Here is a 21,735-nt window from a genome sequence, read left to right as displayed (position 1 = left end):
TTACCACATCGTCGTTGTCTGACAAAAACCTAATTTCCATTTTTGCAGAGTAAATATATATATATTTGTTACTTTGTTGTATATGACACTTTCTGTATCTTCAACTAAACACATTCAGCGGTTCAAGGCCTGACCATCTTTTGGGATATTACATTTCATATGCCCTAGACTTTTTAGATGAAACATTTAAACACCAGGACACTGGAATTCATCACATCACTGATCATGTTGTTGACATGTATGGCATGATTAAATAGCAATACCCTGTGATTAAACATGGAGCACATCCCAAATTGCACCCTATTCCCTGTTAGTGTACTACTTTTTACTGGTCAAAAGTAGTGCTCTATGTAGGGAATATGGCGCCATTTGGAATAAACCATTGAGACCCCTCGATCCACTGTCAAACTGATAGGTCAGAGATAAAGATGTAGCACGGTTCAAGCAGACAAAGAATTGAACTAACTCCAAACTTTTGTTCCCTAATGAAAATGTTCCTGAATCACATTTATTTAACTAGGCTAATCAGTGGAGAACAATGGCGACCTAAGAACAGTAGGTTAACTGCCTTGTTCAGGGGCAGATCAATAGATTTTTACCTTGTCAGCTTGGGGATTTGATCTTGCACCCTTCCAGTTACTAGTCCAACACTAACCACTAGGCTACCTGCCACCCCATTTACATTGAGCAGGATTATAATGAATGAACTACACGTTTTTAAATTAATAGCTGTAAAATGGTGTGATCCTAGCAATGAAAAAGTTATTTACATTTGAATCTTGATTTATCTCAAGAAAAAAGGTCAGTTTCAATCAGACACAGATTGTGTATTTTTTTGTTTGTCTCAAATATTGCCTATTAACTGGTGAAATAGATACAATAGGTTTGTCAACAGGCCAATGAAAGACATCCTATAACTTCACACGCTTTTTAATAGACCAGATAGCTACCACTGACTTCACCAGATACAAATCAGATAAAACTCAACTTGATCTAGACTTAACCCCGATAGCAGGGTTGAGTCACAAACGGCCTATTCCCAACATAGTGCACAACTCAAACAGATAGAAAGGGACCATTTGGGACACAGAGGAGTTTCCTGATTAACAGTAAAGAAGACAATCACAGATGGAAGTACCAGTCATTTTTCAGCCATGTTTTGGATTGTATTGCCATGTAAATGTGTGAACACAATATGGTACAGTACTTACACAGGTGATGACTACAATATACTCAGTGGACAGCAGATGGACAAGTGTTATTACTGTACAGCTTTTGTGGGGAAATATCTAGTCTGTATGGAAACATCAAACCATATACTATAAACCACCATCATTTCATATACTGTACACCAGGTCCATATGTTTTAAAATGAAGACAACATTGATGTAGAAATGGGAGACAAAAACTGAAGAAAAACTCTAGAACATATACATCTGAATGGAATTAGTAGAGGTATTTTTATAAACATATATTAACTCTATTTGATTATATGTTATAAAGACATAACATAATAAACACGTGTAATAACATTATCTGTAGGATTAATCAGAGGGAGATTATCTATTGTATATGAAAAAGTCGTACTTCCTGTACTCAAAATCATTGATAGAAAATGGGGCAATCTGGAATTGGTACAAATCAATGACTTAAATTCATGATATATAGCCATTGATACTTGACTGCTTGTTTTACAAATCCAGGATTGCCCCTTTAACCCATAATTTCTGTCATCAATAGTATCCCAGACTGTAGGTTTCTCCCTTCGCTTTCATAAATCTAACTCTAATCTTCATCTGGTGCAAACAATGTAACCGGTCCAGATTCTTAATATCCTCTACATATGTAAACAGTTTACTGACCTTTCAAATTACGACCTCTGGAAGCTTTACTACATAACACTTTACAAAAGAGTGAAAACAGTTTGAAAAGAAAGATTACATTTATGTGCAAAGTATAAGCTTGGAATAATTTCTCAAATTAAGATGAATTAAAAGTTACGCTACACAGCAACAATATCATGAGGCTCTGTTGTGAATAAATAACACAACAAATCGACATAAAATAGACGTTCAAACAAATTGTCAAAACTAAATGAAACTAGATAAGCGTTCTTTTCCCTTTAGTATCATCATCATCATCACTAGTCTCTACTTGTCCCATCTCTGGTTTTTATATACAGTTTGTGTAGATTTCATATATCTGTTCATCCAGTCCTCTTGTTTCTTGAAAGCCCAGTGTATCTCTCCATCTGTGTGTCCCATATATACCAGAGACCTGACTGAGACCTGGGGCCGTACGTATCAAGCATCTCAGAGTAGGAGTGCTGATCTAAGATCAAGTCCTGCCTGTCCATATAATCTGATTCATTATGATCTAAAAGGCAAAACTGTTCTTGGATCAATATTCATACTCGGAGATGCTTGATACAGGCCCAGAGGACTGGGAGCTAATCACTCTAGCTCTCCTCCAGCCAGGAGGGCTTGTCTGACCCTGGGGGCTTTAACTTGACGTTGAACTGTCTCAGTGTCTGTTCCAACTGCTGCTGGTTCCCAGCGAAGTAGGCTGAGATAGCATTATGGAAGAGCAGCAGCTGCTTGTGCATCACCTTCACCTACACACACACGGAGAGAGAGATGTAGCATTATTGTAAATTAACTAACCACACAACTTTCCAAATAACTAACTAACCCACCTTGTTCTCTTCCAGGAACTTGAGTTTGATGGTGACATCTGAGCGCAACCGTTCGTACTTGTCTCTCTGCACCTGGTACTGCTGCTGGGACACCTCTATACGCACCATGGTGGCAGCATCACGAGGACCCAGACTCAACTCCTCCAGGTCGGCCCTGTACGCATCAAACTCCAGCCTGGAAGAGAGAGGGGAGCAGAGGCAGCATAAAAAAGAAATAGTCTTGGGAGGTGTATCCAGATTTTCATACGTCATACTGTTCGTTCCACTGCTGTCCCGGGATTTATGGTTTACCGGTATAGCACACAAGGCGGCGCAAAAAACGCAAATAAAGCCAATTGGGGGTATAGTACCAGAATGCTAGCAAAATTAGCACACGTAATAACAATCATAGACACGGTTAGCTAAATGCTAACGAGCGAGAATAAACAAACTCAATTGCAAAGACTGGCAAATCCAGCTAATAGTTATACAAGCATAGCTAGTAGCTACCAAATGTCATTTTCAGTGAGTGTGGACATTTACAAGCAAAAGTGAATGAGAGAAATTGTGCAACTAAACAAAGTAATGCATGCTTTACTCAAGGAAGAGCAGCAAGTGTACACAAATCAGAGGGGAGAAGAACAGAGGAGAAAGAAAAACAAACGCTAGTAGGAAGCACAGGGAACAGGTGTACGGATAAAGAGCTCTGGGTGAATGGTCTTCTCAAATACGGCAGAAAGCCGATATAAGATATCTGATGGCAAACATTTAGTAGTGAATTGCATACAACTTCATCACCTCCTGTGCACCGCACAACAGAGACTCCCTGATAGATATAGAACTCTATGAACTCCCCAGCCCCCGCTGTCTCCCATTGTGCTATTTACAGACAAACACGTGACTGAATTAACTGTTCTGGGGAACTACAGTATGTAAGTACCGATCGCTGCAGCTGTACACAGCCCATCTGTAAATAGCCCATCCAACCAACTACCTACCTCATCCCCATATTTGTTTTTCTGCTCTTTTGCACACCAGTATCTCACATCCTCATCTGCACACCAGTATCTCACATCCTCATCTGCACATCTATCACCCGTGTTAATTGCTAAATTGTAATTACTTCGCCACTATGGCCTATTTATTGCCTTACCTCCTTACTTCATTTGCACACACTGTATACAGATTTTTCAGTTGTATTATTGACTGTACGTTTGTTTAACCCATGTGTAACTCCGTTGCTGTTTTTGTCGCACTGCTTTGCTTCATCTTGGCCAGGTCGCAGTTGTAATTGAGAACTTGTTCTCAACTGGCCTACCTGGTTAAATAAAGGTGAAAAGGGGCCTCCCGGGTGGCGTAGTGGTTAAGGGCTGTGCCACCAGAGACTCTGGGTTCGCGCCCAGGCTCTGCCGCAACCGGGAGGTCCGTGGGGCGACGCACAATTGGCCTAGCATCGTCCGGGTTAGGGAGGGTTTGGCCGGTAGGGATATCCTCGTCTCATCGCTCACCAGCGACTCCTGTGGTAGGCCGGGCGCAGTGCGCGCTAACCAAGGTTGCCAGGTGCACGGTGTTTCCTCCGACACATTGGTGCGGCTGGCTTCCGGGTTGGATGGTGCTGTGTTAAGAAGCAGTGCGGCTTGGTTGGGTTGTGTATCGGAGGGTTGTGTAACTCGTCTCTCCCGAGCCCGTACGGGAGTTGTAGTGATGAGTCAAGATAGTAGCTACTAACAATTGGATACTACGAAATTGGGGAGAAAAAGGGGGTAAAAAATAAAATAAAGGTGAAAAATATATAATAATAAAATAAGTAATGTAAAATAAGTTGAAAGGTAAAATGAAGAACACAATCTGCTTCATCTCCTAACATATTGCACAAGTTGACTGCAGGTATTAACCTAAAATGTAGCTTGAAATATTCAAATCTATTGAAAAACTTCAAAGAAATAGTTGACAGTATTGAAAAACCCTCCTGTGGCTCTTTCCAAATATCCCGGTATACCACCCAAGTCAATAAAACACCCTTATAACACCGTTGAACCCTCAAACACAGGTTCACCTCTGCCAGGTCTGACTGGAACAAACTCCAGCCTGACGCAATCATAGATATAGACTCTAAACCGCATTATAATTTGAAACTATTGCGTTATAAAAAGGTAACTACTATAGTATCTCCAGGCCCTGCCCTTTCTAACCCTCCCATCTTTATTATTACCTTGCAGCCTCATACAGTTTGATGGTCATCAGTGTGTCCTCCATGGTCTTGTTGACCAGTGTATTGATGCTGGACACAAAGAAGTTGATGGCACCAAGCAGAGCCTCCCCATTCCTACACAACAACTTCTGGGTCTCCGCATTGTAGCCAAACTCATCCTGTGGACACAAACACTTGTGTTTTATATACTGACTTTTCCTCCACATGAGGTATTTATGGATTGATTACAATTCAGTAAGGTAGCCTGGATTCCAAACTGAAACTGATAGGCTTGGTTTCGAACCAATAATTACACCCTGGATTTTCAGGCAATATTTTTGGGGGCCAATTTCACACAGTGTGCCACCTGTAGCTGATTTCTGGCTGGGCTGAGGTCTACGGGTTAAGGGCTCAAATTCAGGGGTTATAAGTTACCCGAAGTTCAGGTGATTTTTGGCTGAGGTCTGCGAAGGTGTCCCCCAAGGCCTGCTGGGTCTGGACCATGTTGTAGAAGTGGCTGGTCAGGGCGCTGGTCAGTCTCAGGACAGACTCATACTTCCTCTTGGTGTCCCTGAGCACATCTATCTGGGCCTCCAGCTCCAGGTCCACCGTCCGAGAACCACGGCCGAACCGCTCAGAGAACATCTGCTTGGTACACTTGGGTAGAGAGGGAGAGATGTGATTAGGACAAAGGAGATAACAGAAGAGGAGATGAGAATATATGATTGGCACACTGGGATAAAGATGACATGGAGAGATGTGTTCAGAATAGAACCGAATAGTTACTTGTTTTCCAAGGAGGAAATTATTCCCAGTCTTGTATGAAGACAAATGATCATACCAGTGCAGTTGCAATCGACCCATAGAACACAGTGAAGATTCAGTGAAGTATGGTTTCAACACATTTTCCCCAGGAGACAGGTTCCGTTCTATACCTTGTAGGTGTTGATGCCCCACTTCTTAACGCTGTCTAGTTTCTCCACAGCCACACCACGGTTCGCCTCCTCCACTGACATGTTCTGGTTGCTGTTACTGTGGTGCATCCCCGATCCTGACAAAGGATAATAAATAACCTGCTCACTCTCAGAGGATTCCTTAAAGTGGTTAGTTGCTGAGACCTAGTTGATAAAGTCTGTCCATCTCATTTACTATGAACTCTTGTCACAAAACCAGCTTCATTCAGTAAGTAGCGCTTTGATTCACAGATTACACAGAGGCTGATCAGTGCTTAGTTGGGCACTCTCCTCATCACTCCTCCTCAAACCGAACACCTGAAATATTCCTCCTTGTCTTTGGCAAATAGTATGACAGTGATTGAGTGATCGGTTGAGAGGACAGCAAATGAAATGAATGAGTGAACAGAGTGAAGTGGGGTAAAGGACAGTTGTGCTGTATGGGTCCAGTGTAGGGCTACAAAGTTCCAGTATAATTGCCAGATAAAATGCCCACGATTCCCAGAAACCCTGGTTTCTGAATTCTGGATTTACTGCTTATAGTAATTCTGGAATTACCTTCCAATTCCAGAAATCTTCTGACCAGGATTTCTGGGAAACCTGGAATTTTTCAACCCTATTCCAGTGGTACCTGTGAATGTCTGGCCGGTCTGGTTCTGGTTGGTTATCATTCTGGCTGCTGACTGGCTGGAGACCAGACCTACACCCTGTCCCCTGGACTTCATTCGCAGGTCTGGAATGGACATGGGGGAGGATGGGGACATGTGAGGATATGTGCTATATGAGAGTAGATGAAGGTTGGTGAACGTGTTAAAAGGGTGAGAGGATGGTGAAAGTGAGCCATGCAGGTTTTCCATGTCGGAAAAAAACAAAATGAAAACAGACGGAAAACTATATGAAAATATTCACAACATAAGTAGTAGTAATGTATGAAATGATGCACATATGTCATGTGGTGAGTTAATGAACCTCAACATTCCATTAGTTAACCGCTTCATGTTACATTTGCATACATAGGATATGGCCAAAATGGCACACTATTCCCTATGGGGGAGCCACAAGGCCCTGGTGAAAAGTAGTGCACTATGTAGGGAATATGGTGCCATTTGGGATTAAGTTGTCATCATTAGAAACATTCACACAAACATAACATAGTAAAACAAACAGCTCTGCAATGAAGTCAGTCAGGTTAGTTAACATCCACCAACATGCATTCAGTAGGCATTGGACAGTAGAGCAGCCCTTCTTTCCCGTGACATCTGTAGAGGTACACAGCGTTGTCGAAGAGAGGGTGTGTCTGGGGTTGAACAGGAACCCAGGCTACAGGCAAGGCTCATTCTCACACAGAATTAAAGAGTAACTAATGGAAACACCCTTGAGAGTGTAAACAGGTGAAGAAAATAAGAGGGGGGCAAAAAAACTGTTCAAGGTAGACTCAGCAATATGATGTAGATGTAAACAATATAGTGGGTCAATTTCGAGGCTCAACTTCGCCGGTGTTCTTTGTGCCCAGGTTACCACACTGTGAACATTTAAAAAAAATACATCAAAAAGTGATAGACAATATTACAGATAAAACAAATCATTTGTGTGCAGGTGTGGTTGGAAGCCCAAGGGTTTGAATGAAAAACAATATACAATACATAAGAAAAAAATAAGAAAGGTTTGTTAAAATAGATGAAACCTACTAATTATAAATGTAGAAATGAATTGATCAGTAATGACTGTGTGAGAGCGAAGTCTTGCATCTTGCTCATCTCAATATCTGTGGTGTAGCTCGTGGCAACATCATTTTCGCTGAGTCTACCTTTAAAGAGGGAAGTATACAGTTATGTGGAAGGTGGCTGAGAGGTGCAAAGCCACCTGTGGGCTGAGATTCGGCTCCAGGGACAGGGGCACAGTTAGGGGCAGGGGGGCTTCTCCTGTCCACATACTGAGGGTTGAAGCGGATAGCAGGGCCTGGTGGATAGGGTTGGTTAAGATAGTCAGTCAACTAGAGTAGGATGTAGATCTCAAAATCAAAATAGCCAATACAGTAGAGCCTCTGTTTGCTACTCATAGACACCTGAAAGAACAGAAACAAGGTTAGGTCAAAATAGTCACTGATGCAGAACAGCATGCTTCTGGCAAGGCCCTGATTTAAAAAAAATAATAATAATAATTTAATTCCACCAGGACAAACCCAATTGGGGCAGTTGAAGATGTAGTCTTCACCATTCTTAAGGCTAACAAACCAAGCAGGCCTTGCTAAAGGGACTAGGCTATTCATTGATTCAATAGGCACTAAGTGGACATAATTAAGTGGACGTTCACGTAATAATTAAGAGGACGTTCCACTGCAGTGACAGCAGTTGGCAGCGCTAGAGAAAGCTGTCTGTACCTTTAATGGAGCTAGTGAACAAGTGAGAGCAGTAGAGCTGTGTGTACCTTTGATGGAGGAGGTGGGTATGATGCCCCCTGCAGGTCCTCCGTAGCCTCCAGACACGACGCTGGTCTCATTCAGGTTGGGACCAGACACCATCACCTGCTGCAAGTCCTAAGGTGAAGCAACAACACATCAATGGAATAGATATAGACTAACTCTAATCAGTCCCTCACGGATTTAGCAGAGATTCCAATTCTGACATTTTGCGTGGCAATGTGCAATGATTCTGTTTTGCGAAATTGCGCTTGGCAAGGAAAACGTTTGTTGACGCGTGGCTTGATTGAACCATATGTGGTAAATGTGCGGTGATTGGTTGAAATTACGAGCCCTCTTTTTGTACTGCAATGATGGGTCAGCTTTATACGAGAATGTGTTGATGTTACTGTTTTATGCTGAAATGATGCAGTGATTGGTCAAATTTGCAAGCCCTGCATAATATGTTGGGAATTTATGATTTTGTACCCCCAAAAAATGTCTGAATCCTGAAGGGACTGACTAATGCATAATGATCCTGTAGAGTTTATTGTCAACCTGACGAAGACCTTCCATATGGGCCTAATCTTTGTTGTACACAGACACTCACACACATGAAAATGGTTGATAAAGGTTAATTGTGGTTAGTCTGAAAGTCTTCTATGTTAACGTGTACACTACATCTAAATCTAGAGTTCTCCTACAATGACGTGACACACTCTCTCTCATCCCTTCTACTGCATATCCCTACCTTCTCATCTAAGGTCCACTGAATCTTTGCAGCCTGCACAGAAGTGAGACATAATACAGTACAATAAAATACACAAACAAATAGTTGACGTAATGAGTGGTCACCACACACAGTATAGAGATAAATACTGTACGTCTTGACTTCATCCCAAATGGCACCCTATTCCCATAGCCCAATGGGACATGGTCAAAAGTAGTACACTATATAGACCCACCTGCTCCAAACTGTCATCCTCGGCCAGGGTCTCTCCATTGCTGTTGATAGGAATCTCCATGGTAGCTGCCTTGCCCATAAAACTGTCTGCCATGGTGGTCTGCAGGAGAGTGCGTTGGGAGAGAGACAGAGAAATGGGAGATGGAGAGAGAGATGGTGGTGAGAGAGCACGATCATCTAACACACAGAGAGCTTTTCACATTAATGATAGGAATGTTTGCAATGTAAATACGGGTAGAACATGCCTAATTCAGCATAATATCAAGCCTAGCCAGCTGTGACATGTACAAATGCAGTGTCCACCGGTAACGTTACAGAGCTTAATGCAGCGATAACCTGCTCTCTCTCAACAAGCCATCACATTTCACAATACAACACATTTCAAAATAGCTAGCTATTCGTGATCATTATTCGTGTTGTATCTAGTTATTTTGCTAGTCCCAGCAACACGACACCTAGCTAGCTCCAACCTAGTAGCCCTAGCCAGCTGGCTAAACTGGTGGTGCTGCAGAAAATGATGATCTCAGTGAGTTAACGTGATCTGCTAGCTAGCTAACGTTACCTGCTGTGTTGGTCCAGTCTCCCAAAATATCAAATGTTGCTGCTTATTCTGCACGGTATTTCATAAAATATTACTATTATAAACGGAATAACACCGTTACAATGTTTATTTTTCGTCTGTTGATGAACGCATGATTGTAGTCGTAATTCCGTTAGCATCCCCGGGTAGAACCGAGCACAGTATGCAGATAAAATCCCCAAAGCCCAGTCCCTCCCTCCTCTGGCCCTACACGTAATGTTACGTCAAGTCGCCACGTCGAACAGTTGACGACATCAACCCCTCCTCCCCTCCACCATTTAGTGATTTGGATTGTTTTTTCCACACAAACCAAACAAACATCGCCACTTTAAAAGGAAGTGGTCTCTGCAACTAGGGCAGAAGGATGTTTTGAGCACATGACGTTGGTGGCAACTTAATTGTGGAGAGGACGGGCTCGTGGTAATGGCTGGACGCAATCAGTGGAATGGTATCAAACACATGGTTTCTATGTGTTTGATACCATTTCATTTGCGCCGTCCAGTCTTTATTATGAGCCACCCTGCCTTAAGCAGTCTCCACTGGTTTTGAGTTATATGATTTTGATTAAGTGGTTGAAAAAATGCATAGAATCTCCATAATCTTTATGGATCTTTATTTTTTTAAAGAAAATTGGGGTTTACTATTATTGTTGTCTTGTAATTACAACATAACCAAACTGCCACTTAAATGATCAAAATGTTATCACCAAGCCATTGGGAAGGGAATTATGTTTTGTGCATGACTTTTTGCCTCAAAGCTATTCTGTGGAATAATGGTAATAGCACTATTAAAAACAACATTATTTTTAATAAACTTCCGATAGAGAAAAATATCTTTGTAGGGGACATGTTTGATAGTGGTGGCCAAATGTTAAGTTATGAGGTATTTATAAGAGTCAAAGCCTTTCCTGTTACACACAAATAATATCACTCTGCGATTGTCATATGTGTTTTCAAGATACACTTAGAATAGAACCTAGTCTGTTTATTAATGATATTGATATCAATAGTCTCAAATGTACAAATAAACACATAAGATCATATTTTTTATAGCAGAGGAAAGATCACACAAGGAGGGAAATCATTTTGGAATTCACAGCTATCAATGGTGAAAGGCTTTGTCCCTTTAAATGTTGTATTTCTAATAAGATCTGAGAGGTGCACCTAAAGATTCTTTCAAGTATGTACCCCTCCAACAAGGTTTACAGACCTTCTGTACCTTCTGCAATGATGGACCTGGAACGCCGACACGTTTATTTTACAGTTGTTTATACACTATTCGATTTTGGAGAGATATGAAGGAGTACATACTACATTTACATTACATTTACATTTAAGTCATTTAGCAGACGCTCTTATCCAGAGGGACTTACAAATTGGTGCATTCACCTTATGACATCCAGTGGAACAGTCACTTTACAATAGTGCATCTAAATCTTAAAAGGGGGGGGGGGTGAGAAGGATTACTTATCCTATCCTAGGTATTCCTTAAAGAGGTGGGGTTTCAGGTGTCTCCGGAAGGTGGTGATTGACTCCGCTGTCCTGGCGTCGTGAGGAGTTTGTTCCACCATTGGGGGGCCAGAGCAGCGAACAGTTTTGACTGGGCTGAGCGGGAACTGTGCTTCCTCAGTGGTAGGGAGGCGAGCAGGCCAGAGGTGGATGAACGCAGTGCCCTTGTTTGGGTGTAGGGCCTGATCAGAGCCTGGAGGTACTGAGGTGCCGTTCCCCTCACAGCTCCGTAGGCAAGCACCATGGTCTTGTAGCGGATGCGAGCTTCAACTGGAAGCCAGTGGAGAGAGCGGAGGAGCGGGGTGACGTGAGAGAACTTGGGAAGGTTGAACACCAGACGGGCTGCGGCTAAGTAAAACTGGTCACACTATTGATAATTCATGATGTTCTAAACTTTTTGACAGTACTCTGAACTCTTTGAAATGTATAAGTAATGTCATGATTTTGGTTGGTAATCTTAGATCCACAAAACAAACTTTTTTTTAAATCAACCCTCTGCGTTAGTGTTTTTGATAGACTATGTTTTTCATTGAGTCTGACTAAATAATAAGACAAGCTTGTCTACAGTCCAATATTATAACAAATTATATTTGGAATAAGAGTCATTGTCACCTTATCTTATGCTGTCATAACTAATGTTTCTGTGTTTGTTTTGTTTGTCTTTTATGTTCTTGTCAATACTTGAACTCAATGATGTCTCATTCTGAAAGAGATATATGTATATATATATATATATATATATATATATATATATATATATATATATATATATATATATATATATATAGTGGTGCAGGGTCTAAGGCACTGCATCTCAGTGTTAGAGGCTGTGATTGGGAGTTCCATAGGGTGGCGCACAATTGGCAGGTGTCGTTGTAAATAAGAATTTGTTCTTGACTGACATGCCTAGTTAAATAAAATTATTATTATAAATAATGTAGTGATGTGATACCAAGCTTTGCCAGAGGGTGTCACTGTATGCACGAGGAATACAGTGGAAATGTGTATTTGTAAATCTGATACAGTTACAGATGTGAGGTTTACATGACTGGAGCATAGCCACAGAACCATCTTTGGAATAGCCTACTGTTGGAGGTTCTAGGTCATGAAGTTTACAGATGTGAACAGAAGAATCATAAAGGTTTGAAGATGCCTCTGGCTACTTGTAGCTCAACCTGGAAAGGTACATGGAGGTGACATTAAAATGAATAACCAAGTTTGCAACTGTATAAGAATCTGAATAATTTTTTATGCAAAGCAAATTACAGTTTAACTAGCATATATTTTCTTAAGTGTGTCCCCTGCTAGAATTGATCTCACAGTCTGGCAATTGGCACTGTAAGTGCCATGCTCTACCAGCTAAGTCACACTAGACAGGTCAGTAGCTTTGTAACACTGCAGGCCCTACACTACAGTGCCTTGCAAAAGTATTCGGCCCTTTGAACTTTGCGACCTTTTGCCACATTTCAGGCTTCAAACATAAAGATATAAAACTGTATTTTTTTGTGAAGAATCAACAACAAGTGGGACACAATCATGAAGCGGAACGACATTTATTGGATATTTAAAACTTTTTTAACAAATCAAAAACTGAAAAATTGGGCGTGCAAAATTATTCAGCCCCCTTAAGTTAATACTTTGTAGTGCCACCTTTTGCTGCGATTACAGCTGTAAGTCGCTTGGGGTATGTCTCTATCAGTTTTGCACATCGAGAGACTGACGTTTTTTCCCATTCCTCCTTGCAAAACAGCTCGAGCTCAGTGAGGTTGGATGGAGAGCATTTGTGAACAGCAGTTTTCAATTCTTTCCACAGATTCTCGATTGGATTCAGGTCTGGACTTTGACTTGGCCATTCTAACACCTGGATATGTTTATTTTTGAACCATTCCATTGTAGATTTTGCTTTATGTTTTGGATCATTGTCTTGTTGGAAGACAAATCTCCGTCCCAGTCTCAGGTCTTTTGCAGATTCCATCAGGTTTTCTTCCAGAATGGTCCTGTATTTGGTTCCATCCATCTTCCCATAAATTTTAACCATCTTCCCTGTCCCTGCTGAAGAAAAGCAGGCCCAAACCATGATGCTGCCACTGCCATTTTTGACAGTGGGGATGGTGTGTTCAGGGTGATGAGCAGTGTTGCTTTTATGCCAAACATAACGTTTTGCATTGTTGCCAAAAAGTTCAATTTTGGATTCATCTGACCAGAGCACCTTCTTCCACATGTTTAGTGTGTCTCCCAGGTGGCTTGTGGCAAACTTTAAACAACACTTTTTTATGGATATCTTTAAGAAATGGCCTTCTTCTTGCCACTCTTCCATAAAGGCCAGATTTGTGCAATATACGACTGATTGTTGTCCTATGGACAGAGTGTCCCACCTCAGCTGTAGATCTCTGCAGTTCATCCAGAGTGATCATGGGCCTCTTGGCTGCATCTCTGATTAGTCTTCTCCTTGTTTGAGCTGAAAGTTTAGAGGGACGGCCAGGTCTTGGTAGATTTGCAGTGGTCTGATACTCCTTCCATTTCAATATTATCGCTTGCACAGTGCTCCTTGGGATGTTTAAAGCTTGGGAAATCTTTTTGTATCCAAATCCGGCTTTAAACTTCTTCACAACAGTATCTCGGACCTGCCTGGTGTGTTCCTTGTTCTTCATGATGCTCTCTGCGCTTTTAACGGACCTCTGAGACTATCACAGTGCAGGTGCATTTATACTGAGACTTGATTACACACAGGTGGATTGTATTTATCATCATTAGTCATTTAGGTCAACATTGGATCATTCAGAGATCCTCACTGAACTTCTGGAGAGAGTTTGCTGCACTGAAAGTAAAGGGGCTGAATAATTTTTGATTTGTTAAAAAAGTTTGAAATATCCAATAAATGGCGTTCCACTTCATGATTGTGTCTCACTTGTTGTTGATTCTTCACAAACAAATACAGTTTTATATCTTTATGTTTGAAGCCTGAAATGTGGCAAAAGGTCGCAAAGTTCAAGGGGGCCGAATAGTTTTGCAAGGCACTGTACATGCAAGACTGAGGGTTAGCAAACCTAATGATAGTCCAGTAGAAAGCCAATAACTTTCCCCAACAGGAAATGGGTGTATGGCTGCTGGTGTTAAGACTGAATAATCTGTCGTCTAGTAGTCTCTAAAACTACCTTTGAGTCAGGAGATAAGCTGTTCAAAACATGTCAAAACCTGGAAACAGTACCTTCATCAGAGAGCAAGGTCGCATCCCAAATGGCAACCTTTTCCATATATAGTGCACTTATTTTGACCAGGGCTCATAGCACTCTTGTCAAAAGGGAACAGGTTGCCATTTGGATCATAACCAGAGTAGAAGGAAGTTAATGCTGGAAGTCAAAAACTGGCTGTGTAGTCAGAGAAAGATAGTAGAGAAAGGGCCTAGTTGCTGACAAGGGACAGATCCGCTTGTCTTTGATAGATCTTTGATACATCCCCTCAACAGTGTGATGGCCTGAGGATACAGAATAACACGCTGATCTATTTCAGATACAGTTGAAGTCGGAAGTTTACATACACCTTAGCCAAATACATTCAAATAATTTTTTTTAAACAATTCCTGACATTTAATCCAAGTATAAATTCCTTGTCTTAGGTCAGTTAGGATCAGCACTTTATTTTAAGAATGTGAAATGTCATAATAATAGATGAGAGAATGATATATTTCAGCTTTTAATTCTTTCATCACATTCTCAGTGGGTCAGAAGTTTACATACACTCAATTAGTATATGGTAGCATTTCCTTTAAATTGTTTAACGTGTCAAACGTGTCGGGTAGCCTTCCACAAGCTTCCCACAATAAGTTGGGTGAATTTTGTCCCATTCCTCCTGACAGAGCTGGTGTAACTGAGTCAGGTTTATAGACCTCCTTGCTCGCCCACACTTTCTCAATTCTGCCCACAAATGTTCTATAGGATTGAGGTCAGGGCTTTGTGATGGCCACTCCAATACCTTGACTTTGTTGTCCTTAAGCAATTTTGGCACAACTTTGAACATATGCTTGGTGTCATTTGACACATTTGCAACCAAGCTTTAACTTCCTGCCTGATGTCTTGAGATGTTGCTTCAATATATCCACATACTTTTCTTTTCTCATGATACCATCAATTTTGTGAAGTGCACAAGTCCTTCCTGCAGCAAACACCCCCACAACATGATGCTGCCACCGCCACAACATGATTCTGCCACCCCCGTGCTTCACGGTTGGGATGGTGTTCTTCGGCTTGCAAGCATCCCCGTTTTTCCTCCAAACATAACGATGGTCATTATGGCCAAACAGTTTTATTTTTGTTTCATCAGACCAGAAGACATTTCTCCAAAAAGTATGATCTTTGTCCCCATGTCTGGCTTTTTCTGTGGCTGTTTTGGAGCATTGGCTTCTTCCTTGGTGAACTGCATTTCAGGTTATGTCGATATAGGACTCGTTTTACTGTAGATATAGATAATTTTGTACCCGTTTCCTTCAGCATCTTCAAATCAAATGTTATTGGTTACATACACATGGTTAGCAGATGATAATGCAGAGTGTAGCGAAATGCTTGTGCTTCTAGTTCCGACCATGCAGTAATATCTAACAAGTAATCTAACAATTTCACAACAACTACCTTATACACACAAGTGTAAAGGAATGAATAAGAATATGTACATATAAATATATGAATGAGCGGTGGCCGAACGGCATAGGCAAGATGCAGTAGATGGTATAGAGTACAGTATATACATATGAGTTGAGTAATGTAGGGTTTGTAAACATTATATAAAGTGGCATTGTTTAAAGTGAATAGTGATGCATTTATTACATCCAAGTTTTAATTATTAAAAGTGGCTAGAGATTTGAGTCAGTATGTTGGCAGCAGCCACTCAATGTTAGTGATGGCTATTTAACAGTCTGATGGCCTTGAGATAGAAGCTGTTTTTCAGTCTCTCGGTCCCAGCTTTGATGCACCTGTACTGACCTCGCCTTCTGGATAATAGCGGGGTGAACAAGCAGTTGTCACGTCCTGACCTTAGTTCCTTTGTTATGTTTCTTGTTTAGGTTGGTCAGGGCGTGAGTTGGGGTGGGCATTCTATGCGTTGTTCTAATTTTGGTTTTCTATGTGTTTGGCCTGGTATGGTTCTCAATCAGAGGCAGCTGTCAATCGTTGTCTCTGATTGAGAACCATACTTCGGTAGCCTGTTTTTCCCACTTGATTTGTGGGTAGTTGTTTTCTGTTTTGTGTGTTTGCACCTTACAGGACTGTTTCGTTCGCTCTCTTTGTTGTTTTGTTATTCAGTGTTCAGTTGATTTATTAAATGTTAATATGGACACATACCACGCTGCACATTGGTCCGATCTTGACTACTCTTCCTCAGATGACGAGAAGAACCGTTACAGCTGTGGCTCGGGTGGTTGTTGTCCTTGATTATCTTTTTGGCCTTCCTGTGACATCGGGTGGTGTAGGTGTCCTGGAGGGTAGGTAGTTTGCCCACAGTGATGAGTTGTGCAGACCTCACTACCCTCTGGAGAGCCTTGCGGTTGAGGGCGGTGCAGTTGCCGTACCAGGCGGTGATACAGCCAGACAGGATGCTCTCGAGTGTGCATCTGTAAAAGTTTGTGAGTGTTTTTGGTGACAAGCCACATTTCTTCAGTCTCCTGAGGTTGAAGAGGTGCTGTTGTGCCTTCTTCACCACGCTGTCTGTGTGGGGGGACCATTTCAGTTTGTCCGTGATGTGTACGCCGAGGAACTTAACTTTCCACCTTCTCCACTACTGTCCCATCGATGTGGATAGGGGAGTGCTCCCATGATGTCAAGCAAAGAGGCACTGAGTTTGAAGGTAGGCCTTGAAATACATCCACAGGTACACCTCCAATTGACTCAAATGATGTCAATTAGCCTATCAAAAGCTTCTAAAGCCATGACATAATTTTCTGGAATTTTCCAAGCTGTTTAGAGGCACAGTCAACTTAGTGTATGTAAACTTCTGACCCACTATACTTGTGATAGAGTGAATTATAAGTGAAACAATCTGTCTGTAACAATTGTTGGAAAAATTACTTGTGTCATGCACAAAGTAGATGTCCTAACCGACTTACCAAAACTATAGAACTATAGTTTGTTAAGAAGACATTTGTGGAGTGGTTGAAAAACAATTTTTGTTGCCTCCATCCTGTATGTAAACTTATATATATGTATATACAGTTGAGGTCGGAAGTTTACATAATACAGTTGAAGTAGGAAGTTTACATACACTTAGGTTGGAGTCATTAAAACGAGTTTTTCAACCACTCCAAAAATGTCTTGTTAACAAGATATAGTTTTGGAAAGTCAGTTAGGACATCTACTTTGTGCATGACACAAGTCATTTTTCCAACAATTGTTTACAGACAGATTATAAACTCAGTGCCACTTTGCTTGACATCATGGGAAAATCAAAAGAAAGCCCTCAGAAAACAATTGTAGACCTCCACAAGTCTGGTTCATCCTTGGAAGCAATTTACAAACGCCTGAAGGTACCACGTTCATCTGTACAAAGTAGTACAGACAGTACGCAAGTATAAACACCATGGGACCACACAGCCGTCATACTGCTCAGGTATTTTTAAAGGTTAAAAGTTAAAGCTTGGTCGCAAATGGTTCTTCCAAATGGATAATGACCCCAAGCATACTTTCAAAGTTGTGGCAAAATGGATTAAGGACAACAAAGTCAAGGTATTGGAGTGGCAAAGTCCTGACCTCAATCCTATAGACAATTTGTGGGCAAAAAAATGTGTGTGAGCAAGGAGGCCTACCAACCTGACTGTTACACCAGCTCTGTCAGGAGGAATGGGCCAACATTCACCCAACTTATTGTGGAAAGCTTGTGGAAGGTTACCCAAAACATTTGACCCAAGTTAAACAATTTAAAGGCAATGCTACCAAATACGAATTGAGTGTATGTAAACTTTTGACCCACTGGGAATGTGACGAAAGAAATAAAAGCTGAAATAAATAGTTCTCTCTACTATTATTCTGACATTTCACATTCTTAAAATAAAGTGTTGATCCTAACTGACCTAAGACAGGGAATTATTTTACTATGATTAAATGTCAGGAATTGTGAAAAACTGAGTTTAAATGTATTTGGCTAAGGTGTATGTAAACTTCCAACTTCAACTGTATATATAATATTCCGTTTAAGCCAATGAGTGAGAACGAATCCATCAGATGAGAAATCTGAGCGACTCTAAAAAAGTACACAAAGAAAGAGCACCTCAACGACCCTAGAATAAACCCCAGTCCCAGTCTAGAGGTCTACTACGTCGGTAAGCGTTATCAGGGTGTCAGTCCCAAATGGCACCCTATTCCCTACATAGTGCACTACCAGAGCCCAATGGGCCCTGGTCAAAAGAAGTGCACTACATAGGGAATAGGGTGGCATTTGGGATATATGCTTCCCACTGTGAGTCAGTCTGCTCATGAATGTAGTTGGCTGGTGCTGGTGCCTGCCTCCTCCGGAACATGACCTCCTATCATCTCTATAACATCATAAAGCAACAGGCCACAGGACTGAAATGCATTAATATTAATTGAGAAGAGAAGCTTGGTATGCAGCCCAAATAGCATCCTATTCCCTATATAAGGGGTACTCAACTCTTACCCAACGTAGTCCGGAGCCTGCTGGTTTTCTGCTCTACCTGATAATTAATTGCACACACCTGTCCCAGGGCTAAATCAGTCCCTGATTAGAGGAAACAATGAAAAAATGCAGTGGAACTGGATTCGAGGTCCAGAGTTGAGGTTGAAGGCTCTATATAGTGCACTACTTTTTACCAGAGCCCATAGGGGAATATCCCATAAAGGGAATAGGGTGCCATTTGTGATGCATAGGTCTCCTTTGTTAATACTCTCTCTTTGTGTAGCTCATCTTTCAAGGAAAACACCCAGCAGAGACCCTGATCAAGAGACATTGCAAACCTTTACATACTAGGTCCAGGATGTTTATCATTGGAGAAAACATGAAGTAGATAAGCTAAGGACCTAGAGACGCCATAGACTTCACATTGAATAAATACACTACTCATCAACAATCAAGTTTTTAGATATGTAGAGCATTTACAGCAGGGTGTCAAACTCATTTTGCCCCAGGGGCTGCATTCGGTCTTCAACGAGGTCCGGAGGGCCGCAATGAAAATGTGTTATATTTCCTTGCCGTCAAAATAAGCAAAAAGAGTCATCTATCTATCCATCGTTCGTGGAATTTTCAATGCTCTCTGACTGTCTAGTGACAATTAGTGAGCTGGACAGTCAAGAAACTATGAATGTAGGTCCATTATAATTTCTATACAGTTTTGATTTGGTTTTAGTCATTTTAAAGTATATATAAATAAATATACAGTACCAATCAAAAGTTTGGACATAGGGAAGACATCAAAACTATGAAATAACATATGGAATCAGGTAATAACCAGAAAAGTGTGAAACAAATCAAAATATATTTTATGTTTGAGATTCTTCAAAGCAGCCACCCTTTGCCTTGATGACAGCTTTGAACACTCACACTCATTCTCTCAGCCAGCAACATGGTGTGCCTTGTTAAAAGTTAATTTGTGGAATTTCTTTCCTTAATGCGTTTGTGCTAATCAGTTGTGTTGTGACAAGGTAGGGGTGGTATACAGAAGATAGCCCTATTTGGTAAAAGACCAAGTACATATTATGGCAAGAACAGCTCAAATAACAGCCCTGTAGACTCCCGAGCATCTCTAAGGCACTGCATCTCAGTGCTAGAGTTGTCACTACAGACACCCTTAGTGGGACTATCATTTGTTTTTCAACCCAAAACACACCTCCAGGATGGGTAGTATGCTGACCAGACCGCAGGCACTGATGCATCTGCGTGCGCCACCGCACGCATGGTGATTTTGTCCCCCCACACCAGACACGATTAGGACATGCAGTTTGAAATATCAAAACGAACTCTGAACCAATTATATTAATTTGGGGACAGGTTCATAAGCAAACCTTGATGGCAATTTAGCTAGCTAGCTTGCTGTTGCTAGCTAATATGTCCTGGGATATAAACATTGGGTTGTTATTTTACCTGAAATGCACAAGGTCCTCTACTCCGACAATTCTAGTAATTTCTCCTACTCCTAGTTTCTAGTAATCTCTCCTACTTCAAGCTTCTTCTTCTTTGGACTTCATATGCCTGGCAACCAATTTTAAGGTGCATTACCACCACCAACTGGAGTGGAGTGTAAACCTTAGTTCATTTATATAAGCTTCTAAAAACCAATGAGGAGATGGGAGAGGTGGGACTTGCAGCGTGTCAAGAGTCACAAATAGAACCAAATTCTGTTTTAGCACCTGGCTATGCAGACGCTCATTGATGCGCATGACTGAATGACTGAATAACAGGTTTGTGTACATGTATTTTGCATGCAACGTGATCGGTGTGGTCAGCATGTAAGGGCTATTTGACCAAGAAGGAGAGTGATGATGTGCTGCATCAAATGACCTGGCCTCCACAATCACCCGACCTCAACCCAATTGAGATGGTTTGGGATGAGTTCAGGGCAGATGGGGCACCTGTTTACTTTGGCATTTTTATTTTTTATTTAACCAGATAGGCTAGTTGAGAACAACTGTGACCTGGCCAATATAAAGCAAAGCAGTGTGACACAATCAACAACACAGAGTTACACATGGAATAAACAAACATACAGTCAATAATACAATAGAGAAAGTCTATATACAGTGTGTGCAAATGAGGTAGGATAAGGGGGATGAGGCAATAAATAGGCCATAGTGGCGAAATTATTACAGTATGGCAAATAAAACACTGGGGTGATAGATGTGCAGAAGCTGAATGTGCAAGTAGCGGCACTGGGGTGCAAAGAAACAAAATAAATTAAATAACAATATGTTGATGAGGTAGTTGGATGGGCTATTTACAGATTGGCTATGTACAGGTGCAGTGATCTGTGAGCTGCTCTGACAGCTGGTGCTTAAAGCTAGTGAGGGAGATATGAGTCACCAGCTTCAGTTATTTTTGCAGTTTGTTCCAGTCATTGGCAGCAGAGAACTGGAAGGAAAGGCGGCCGAAGGAGGAATTGACTTTGGGGTTGACCAATGAAATACACCTGCTGGAGCGCGTGCTGCAGGTGGGTGCTGCCATGGTGACCAGTGAGCTGAGGCTAAAGGCAAAAAAAACTGGTCGTCTAGTACGTTCAGAACAGAGAGTAAAAGGAGCAGATTTCTGGGCACGGTAGAATAGATTCAAGGCATAATGTACAGACAAGGGTATGGAAGGATGTGAATATAGTGGAGGTAAACCTGTGCATAGCGTGACGATGAGAGAGATATTGTCTCTAGAAATATCATTTAAACCAGGTGATGTCACCGCATGTGTGGGAGGTGGAACTAAAGTGTTAACTAAGGCGTATTGAGCGAAGCTAGAGGCTCTACAGTGAAATAAGGCAATAATTAC

General features: G+C 41.4%; 1 protein-coding gene across 6 annotated transcripts; it reads right to left on the bottom strand.

Annotated features, from left to right (window-relative positions):
* Positions 1–1,141: 1,141 nt before the first annotated feature.
* On the bottom strand, positions 1,142–9,967 carry LOC118374300 (arfaptin-2-like). 6 transcript variants are annotated; one of them, XM_035760710.1, is made up of 11 exons: positions 9,743–9,967; positions 9,182–9,280; positions 8,968–9,000; positions 8,246–8,354; positions 7,682–7,777; positions 6,450–6,551; positions 5,801–5,916; positions 5,301–5,522; positions 4,887–5,044; positions 2,696–2,870; positions 1,142–2,614 (listed from the first exon to the last, which is right to left on the bottom strand). In XM_035760710.1, the coding sequence occupies exons 2-11, from the start codon at positions 9,272–9,274 to the stop codon at positions 2,459–2,461; spliced, it is 1,260 nt and encodes a 419-aa protein (XP_035616603.1). In that variant the 5' UTR covers positions 9,275–9,280; positions 9,743–9,967; the 3' UTR covers positions 1,142–2,458. The 6 variants fall into 6 exon arrangements, with proteins under 6 accessions (XP_035616603.1, XP_035616676.1, XP_035616754.1 ...); XM_035760783.1 differs by lacking the exon at positions 8,968–9,000; XM_035760861.1 differs by lacking the exon at positions 7,682–7,777 and having other exon boundaries at positions 9,743–9,966.
* Between the last annotated feature and the right edge of the window lie 11,768 nt (positions 9,968–21,735).

Source organism: Oncorhynchus keta, chromosome 1, assembly GCF_023373465.1.
Source record: "Oncorhynchus keta strain PuntledgeMale-10-30-2019 chromosome 1, Oket_V2, whole genome shotgun sequence".
Lineage (NCBI taxonomy): Eukaryota > Metazoa > Chordata > Actinopteri > Salmoniformes > Salmonidae > Oncorhynchus > Oncorhynchus keta.
Note: the sequence above shows the minus strand (reverse complement) of the source record. Positions and strands in the feature narration are given on the sequence as shown.